The sequence below is a fragment of the Cynoglossus semilaevis genome, chromosome 9, assembly GCF_000523025.1.
Source record: "Cynoglossus semilaevis isolate Cse_v1.0 chromosome 9, Cse_v1.0, whole genome shotgun sequence".
Classification (NCBI taxonomy): Eukaryota; Metazoa; Chordata; class Actinopteri; order Pleuronectiformes; family Cynoglossidae; genus Cynoglossus; species Cynoglossus semilaevis.
The window spans coordinates 11387730-11396419 of NC_024315.1; the positions used below are offsets into that span (position 1 = coordinate 11387730).

At 40.0% G+C, this 8690-nt stretch overlaps 1 protein-coding gene across 1 annotated transcript; it reads left to right on the forward strand.

Annotated features, from left to right (window-relative positions):
- Positions 1 to 452: 452 nt before the first annotated feature.
- Positions 453 to 8191, forward strand: LOC103383865 (uncharacterized). Its single transcript, XM_025058482.1, has 8 exons — positions 453 to 847; positions 1411 to 1541; positions 1662 to 1767; positions 1938 to 3094; positions 4293 to 4695; positions 4791 to 4933; positions 5341 to 5464; positions 6855 to 8191. Exons 1-8 carry the CDS (start codon positions 577 to 579, stop codon positions 7964 to 7966), a joined length of 3447 nt encoding a protein of 1148 aa, XP_024914250.1. The 5' UTR covers positions 453 to 576; the 3' UTR covers positions 7967 to 8191.
- The last annotated feature ends 499 nt before the right edge of the window (positions 8192 to 8690 follow it).

Below are 8690 nucleotides of genomic sequence, written 5' to 3' on the forward strand. Positions count from 1 at the left end.
CTTATTTTATCCATCTATTTACCTTGATGTAAATTGTAATACGAACGGAAAATCCAAGTAATATTTAAAAGGCAAAGTTTGTATTTTGTCCAAACGACATACCATACCTTACTGTAAGAAATGGGAAGCGTTTGGCGCAAGCGCATTACCTCTTTGGAGCAAAAGTATTAGTATTGTCCTACTTCACAAGCCGTATCCTGAAACAACGGAAGTATAGTTGTTTACGGAATCAAGAGGCAAGAAATAGCTTTACATGAAACATTTTATTTCGAGATTTTACTTTTCATGTTCTTATGGTACTACAACAAAGGTAAATTGTATTCAAGTAGAATATGGCAGCGAAATGCGTCCGGTTGTCAAACCACTCGCGTCGGAAAAGATTCGGCTGGCTAGTAGGCTAACCGTGGCGTTTTAACGATCTGGCTAGTAGGCTAACCGTGGCGTTTTGAACTGGGAATCTACAGTCAGTAACAGAGAGACGAGTTTAGAAAATAAATTTCATCCAAATTGTCGGCACAACCACTTTCCATCTATTGCAAACGGTACAAAGATTTATTTGTCAGTGTTGTCTTCATAATGGCTGACGCTATCGTGACATTTCAATCTCAGCTCTCCGGTGTTATGGAGACGGTCTTTAAGGCTGCTATGTATGAGATCACTCGGCTGGTTGAGGAAAGTTTCTTGGTCGAGGTGACACAATGCAGGGAGCAAGTGGAGTCTCTGAAGAGAAGACTGAAACGGTCTGAGAGTCGAAGGAAGGAGAGTGAAGGAGATAAGAGGCTGGAGCAGAGGTGTGCCGACTGTGGGAGACTGGGAATTTCGGACGAGGAAAAATTTCGAGCAGAAGGTGAGTTTATTTAAATTTTTACTCTCAATATACCAATACATTTGCTTTCACAAGGCTTACTTAAAACAAACGACTTTAAATAAGTAAAAACGAAAAAAAGTAAAGTCAGTTTCTTTGTGTAGCTTAACTTCACATAACAAATTTGGCCTGTAAGAGGGAAAATTCAAGGAAGTAGAGCAGAATGGGTTTTACTAATATAAACCAATCTCTCTCTCTCTCTCTCTCTCTATGTATATATGTGTGTGTGTATATATATATATACTGTATATCGACAGATAGGTAAATAGATAGATACAATATCTTTTTCAATTTCTGCTAACACGTAAACTCTTCCACTTTCTTCAGATGAAACAACAATCTGAGAACAAGCACATTGAGTACATTGATAGTTATCTGTCACTTTTTCTTGGTGGTATTTGTAAATAAATGAATGAGCATTAATCCAGTGGTTCTGTCCATTGAGAAAATGCTTGTACTGGCTGTTCTTTATATTTTGTTTCCAAAAAACTGCAAATGCAAAATAGCTTTCTAGATACAAAGTGTTTTTTTATTTTGTGTTGCAGATAAATGCTTGAAACTGGAGAGTGTGATTCACGAAAGGATAGGGAGCTCCCAGGACACTGATATAGAGACGGATAACAGCGATGTGGACCAGACAAAAGTTGATGCTGAAAGCCCCTCAGGGGCAACAGATGTATGAACAATTAATAACAGTTAACTATTAACTATAAGATATAACTATAAGTAACTATTAAGTAAAAGCCGGTTTTTAGACCATTAATATTGATTGTTTTTTTCCTCACACTTCTATCAGTCTGGTGTACAAGATGAAAAGCTAGATAGACTGTTGAAGGAAGAAACGCTTCACCTTTCATTAGACACCAATGGGACTCAAGAAAAATGGGTGGTTAATGTAGATGGTAAGTCTGTGTATTTCTGTAAATAATTACTGAAACAGTAAAGAAAAACTATTTTAAATACAATTTCCACTTATTTCATTGTAACAGTACAAAATTAGAAACGAAATTCATTTTTACTTTTAACCAACAATAATTCATAAAGTTTTTCTTTTCCTTTATTCATTGGACAGAAACAGATACATCAGGTTTGCCTGGACCCAGTAAACGCTTCATTGACCAAAAGATTCCTAAGTGCCACGGGAATTGGGAAGACAGCTTTGAGCAGAAGGCACAATCAGAGCGACATGAAAACTCAGGCGACCCATCTGATCCACTGTTCCAGAGCAGATATGGCATGGAGGACCTGGGCAGCTATGACAAAACTGCTGGTTATGTCGATGCTGGCATGATGGAAATGAGCAACTTAGATGGGTTCCAAGGATCACCATCAAACCTCGGCAAGGAGCTGAACTACATGGAGCATTTTGAAGAGGGTGTGGAGGCCCTCGGAGGAACAGGGCATCAAGCCTATCAAACAGGTACCCCACGGAGTAGAAGGCCTACAGTCAGCTTACAACCAGGATCACCCTCGAAGGCTAACATTGATGTCAGTGGAGAATTAAGCTGTTTGTTGATTAATGAGGAAGGTTATTTACAGGATCCAGGTTTGTTGTACTCGGATCATGTGTCTGAGGACAACGATGGTAGATTCCAGGGGCAGGGTAATCGAACTCAGTCCTCTTTACACAGCGCCGAGGACATTTGTAATGTCTCAAATACCTATAATGATAATTTTGACCTGGTAGAGAAGAACAAGAGTCAGACAGGAGGGAGAAGTGGGAGGAAACATTACGTTTGTCAGCAGTGTTCCATGTCATTCCCTGACTCCCCTTCACTCAAGGCTCATAAACAGACTCACAGAGGCAGTGGACAAGGGTCACCGTACTCTTGTGGCCAATGCGGAAAAACCTTTACTCAGGCGTCTAGTCTCAGAGTCCACCAGAGGATACATGCAGGCGAGGGTCATCTGTGCACTCACTGTGGAAAAGGTTTTCCTTACTTCTCAGATTTGAAAAGACACAACTGTGTTCAGACGGGGGACAAACCATACTGCTGCTCCGTGTGTGGGAATAAATTCAGCCGCCTGTGGAATCTTAAGCTGCACAGGAGAATTCACACGCAGGAAAAACCTCACCGTTGTTCAGTGTGTGAAAAGAGCTTCACTCGGGCGGACATACTAAAGGTTCACCAGCGCACTCACACGGGAGAGAGACCATACTGCTGCTCCATCTGTGGCCTCAGCTTTAAAAGACTGGATCATCTTAAATCACACCAGCGTAAACACAGTTGAGGACTATTTTTATTACCCCTAAGATACAGAATTATTGTTTTCTTTATCTAAATTAATGGCTGTTTATGGATCATGTTATTCATTTCTGTTGGAACTCAGACAAACAATTCTAAAATTCTTTAGTCACATTATTCTCTTTTTTCAATTCAGTCTTAGGGTTATAATTAAAAACTTTTGTTTGTTGGTAGAAATGTTAATCAAAATTAATGAAAGTCTGTTCATACAATTTAACTTGTCTGTTAATAAAACAAATGAAATCCAGTTTATGATGTTCTGTGTCATTTATTATAGTTTGGAATTTATGAAGTTGAAAACCTAAAACTTATCTGACATAATAATTACTACGGCGGAATGTTGTGGCCAAATGAAATTACGAAAAGAAAGTTGTAAGTTTCCAGTGTGTGTGTTCAATAATTAAGAAAATGTTATGAAACAACAGTTCTAAGTTTGTGGTGTTTATGTTTTAACATCTCTTTAATGTAAAATTTAGACTTCTCATAAATTCTTTTATTTGAATCTTGTAACTTTAGAACGTCCAAATCCACCTTGACGCACATAATTCTCTTAATACATTCTAACTGGCTTATTACCTCGTAAGGTTTAGTAATTTAAATAAACTCAAATGTTTTTTTACGCAGTAATGTATTTGTTAAAGTTTTCATACAAACCGTTTTATAAGACCTGATATTATGTTTAGTGTTTTACTGCAGTTCCCCACGAAGAGTGTGGGTTTTGTTTCTCTATGGCGCAGCCCGAGGGTTTCACAGGTTGAAAGAGAAAACGCGTTTTCTCTTTCAACCTTTCGGCCGCCGTCGTGCGTCATGAATTACGTCAGGGGTCAAAACAATGTTTTTACTTGTTCTGTTTGCTCTTGTAAAGCTAATACATGCGAGGACTGAGGAGGTTTGATAAAATAATGTCATGTAAGCTGAAAGCACCGTGTCGAATATATCGACGCGGTTCGTTCCGTAAATATTTATGTATTTAAAATAAAACAGGCGTTAAGAGCTATTGTATGAACGTTTGATGTTGGTTATGCCAGTTAGCCCACTGATGCTAGGGTCAAGCTAAACCTCGCATCGTTGGATTAGATGAAAAAAAACAGGGATGTAACACTTTAAAGTTATTGGGAGTTTTCAGCATGGACATCAAATTAATATCTACTTGATGAAACGTCCACTGAAGTGTGTGATGATGCCAAGTTCACACCTGGTGGGGTTGGCCGTCTGATTCTCCTACAAACCCGACCACCTTTTGTATACCCGTGTTAACACCCGATCACGAGTCCATCATGTCAAACTTGGAGACTCTTCTGGCCGCTTTTCAGACCCAGCTGTCGGATGTGATGGAGACTGTGCTTAAAACTGCCATGTTCGAGATCACGAGGCTGTTGGAGGAAGGGTTTTTGGAGGAGGTGAAGCGAAAGGGACAGGAGGTGCAGTCCCTGAAGATGAGGCTCCAGTGGACTGAGAAGAAACTGAATGATGAGGAGATCAGCAAAGGTGGACAAGTGACAGGAAGATGTGTAGACTGTGCCAAGAAGGGCTTGATACTGTCCACCAACACCGAAGAAGTGACGTCTAACAAGCAACAGGATGGTGAGACTTTTCTTCTTTTGCTCTGTCTCATTCCCCTCAGTCATTAATGTTTGGATAGTATGTGTTGTTTTTTAACAACTGTCGGGTGTTTTTAGATGTGTTTAGTGGCCCTTCTGTGAAGAAAGAGGAAAGTTCTGTTGACAGATGGACCAAAGACCAAACCCTGAACCTATCAGAGACTCTACCACTGGAGGAGGATCATCCATCTGTCTGTCCAAGCCCAGATCGGCAAACCCAGGTATTTAACAGGTAGTCAGAATAGGTGCATCATTTGTTGTAAATGTGAAAATTTAATCTGAACCTGGTGCACCGAAGTGTCCAATCTGTCCTGCGACTAGATTCTAAAAATAAACTTCAAAAAATGTTAGACAAAAATGTGCCTTTTATGTAGTTTTATTTGAGTGTCTCACCCAAAGTTGTCTATCCAGAAAAAGTCTGGCCCTCCAAATAAAGGTGGTGACCCCTGGTATGCAATATAAATTATACATCATACCATATACAGTATATTGACATATATGTTATAAATTAAATCACTTTGCAGTATTGTATGCACTCCATTTGTACACCAATGGAATGCATTGTTAAAGTAGAAACACTGTCTAGAACAGTACAGACCTTACTATGTTATTGTCTTTTCTTTTGCAGGATTGTCAGGTTCCAGTACCAGTAGAGGAGGTGATGGAATCAACTGCAGATGTGAAGGAAGAAATCGTCATTAGGTCGTCTTGTTCATCGTCGCACGTAGGAGTGTGGACCAGTAATGTTGATGGTAAATGTGATTTAACTTAAGCCTTTAATACTGCACCAGTTCCAGGCTTTTGTCATTGAAATTTAAAAAACATACTTTCATTCTGTTGAAGGAAAGTATCTTCTTTGTTAAAGTCAAGAACACTTAACTTCTACTGTAAATATTTGGCTTTTTACTCTTTGTCGGAAATGACACTGCTTATAATTTAAAAAAGTGAAAAGCTAGTAACTGAGAGCTAGCTTGAAATGTGAGATTAAAGAAAAAGATACTAAATGTAAAATTGGACTTTTTGGTAATAACTTGTTAGTGGTAGTAAGGTAGTAAGCCATTCTGTAGAGAAGTAAATTAGTTAATCTTATCTTAGTCAGATGATGTCCTTGGTTTGCTAAAAACAGTTAGCATAAATTAGCAAAACAGCTAAAATGAGCCTAAGAGTGAAAAAAAAAATTTAACAAGATGTACATTATATAGTTATATAGTTATATAGTTATCAAAAGCTAAACCTAATGCACCAAAATACAAGAATTTGAATTAAAAGCACCAGAATAACATGGCTAATCATTAATGAAATTAGTTAAAATTATGCCAAGAGCTTAACCTTAACTCTGAAAAGAAATATCGCCTATTAGCATAAATATGCTGTAAAGATTGTAAAATAACATAAAAAAATACACCTGCAAAACCTAAAAGTCAGGCAAAATGTTGGCCGTGATTGTTAACCTGCTGAAGTGAAACAACTTTTCATGCAAACATAGCACTGTCAGAAATCTAATACAACACAGGATTGATGTAAATCCATGGGTTTGGAAAGAACCAAACAGCCCTTTAGTTCTCTTCAGTCAACTCAGCAGCAATTACAAACACGAGATTAAAAACGATTTTACTCTGGTTTCCATTAACCATCGTCAAATCCCACTGCATACAGACCCTGTACCTTTCAGTTTTAATTAAGAAAGATCTGTATTACCTGAATTCTCCCCTTGCCTATTTTCTTCCTAATTCCTATGGAAGTAAACTAATGTGCATTTCTTCATTTAATGTAAAAATCCCACTGTGCCTCTTGACCCCTGCACATGGGGATGTCTTCATATTTTCACATGCCATAGCAACACATTTGTCTCTGTAGCCTGTGGATAGAAAGGTTAATATCTTCTCATGCAGGCAATCTGTCAAATTTATGTCCCACCAATACACTTAGCCTCTGTAATAAACAGAATTAGATCATCAATCCTCTTATGTAAGAAAAGCTTGTTTACTTGAGGAACAATTCCAGTAGATTGATTATTACGTATTCACATATTTATTGGAGTGACCTCACTCGCAGCTGGCCAGTTAATTTTCTTGGTAACGGTTTACTTTCCGAATAAGGCTGCAATTGTTCGGACATGACTCATTTTCAATTATTTTTCAGGCAAAGCTGGACTTGAATCTCAAAACGTCTCAGCGCTGAAAGAGATGCCAACAAAGCAGAGTGAGGAAAATGACGAGGAATTATTGAGGACTTTCATCAAGTACAGCCCTCAGAGATCTGCTGCATGCAGTTATCCTGCAGAAGTGGAGCACACTCCAGTTTCCACAGATGTTTCTGGTTCTGAGATGGACACCAGCTGGACTGGTCTTCTCCAGAATCACGGGTCATCTCCTGAAAAGGATTTTGATGCATTAAAAACCTCTTCTGACTCCGCCCCTCTGAGTTCAATGTCTGAAGACCCTCAAGTGACTGTGCAGACCTCCTCAGCTTTAGGTGTGACTGTTAAACAGGAAGTAATTCTTCAATCTGACCAGTGTGAGGGAAGTGAGAGCATGGAGAAGGAAGCACGGTCCAAGTTTGTGTCACGTCCAGCCAAACAACACAGGCAAAGTTCAGGGTCATGTAAACAGAACCACATTTCCCATAAAGCAGCGGTGCAGGAGGTCATGAAGGTACATCCCAAATCGGCGGTAGGTCTCAAACTGCAAGCTGCCCTCCAGCAACTGCAGAGACCAATTAAAAAAACGGCCCAGTCTTTCTCCAGCAGTACCACAGCTGTGCTGTCCTTAGGTCATTCTCCAAGTGCAAACTTAAATTCTGTCAGCAGAATTCCTTCCACGTCCAAAACCAACTCCCCGCCTCCACCCTCAGTGCCGCGACCCCGTCTGAGCGACAGACAAGCTGCAGCACTCGGTCGGAACACAGCCTCGTGGATCGGCATCAGATCCCAACATCAGTCAGCCGGCTCCAATCACAGCAACCCCGCGCTCCACTCCAGCTCTCACGCTGGCCCCAGGCATCTCCTGCGCTGCGGTCAGTGTGGAAAGTGCTTTCCACACCCCAGCAACCTGAAAGCTCATCTGCAGACTCACACCGGGGAGCGGCCTTTCTGCTGCTCTCTCTGCGGTCGCAGCTTCACCAAGCTGAGTAACCTCAAGGCTCACCGCAGAGTCCACACCGGAGAGAGGCCGTACTGCTGCTCGGCCTGTGGCAAACGCTTCACCCAGAAATGTAACCTGAAACGGCACCAGAGGATCCATCTGGACGTATGATGTGAGACGGAGACGCTCACGGTTAGGCAGACAGTGTGTTTGTTCAACAGTTACCAAACTTGTGATCATGTCTTTCAAAGTGATTGTGCCAAGTTCTTCCCTACATTCCTACAAAGTGTTGTTGTTTAACTGAAACCAAAACAAAAAAAAATCTCTATGTTCTTTGTAATGTATTGTGTGCATTTGTCACATACTGTCAATAAAATACTATTTATTCTGTGAAAATGACATTATATTTGTTACTAAATCAGACATGACAGACTTTCGGGATAGTTTTCTACATGTTTAGATGAGTTTTCTTAAGAGTTCTTGCTCGTTTTTCAGCAAATCCAAGACTGACTGTTCAATGTCGTTTTAATTCTAATTTTCTAACTCATTTTACAGTGAGATAGGTTTGGACTAGGCATTGCCACAGCTCTAGTTTTCTGCAATTCTCTTACTGAAGTAAAGATTTTCTTTCGGTTACATGGCTATGAAGACTGACTTGAAGACCTTTATGTTGCTCTAAATTTAAAGGTGACTTCCTCCAAAGCAGGAGAGTGGTGTACAAAACCATAATACTCTATATATACCACGGCTGTCAAAATGACACCTTAACTGCGTTAATTAATAATTGAAATTAATGGTTGTTTACAGTGACACGCAGTGCACGTCCATTAATTCCACTGTCCACTCCTTCGTTGTTCCTATCGTTGTTTACGTTACGCCGAAGCACCTCCAACTT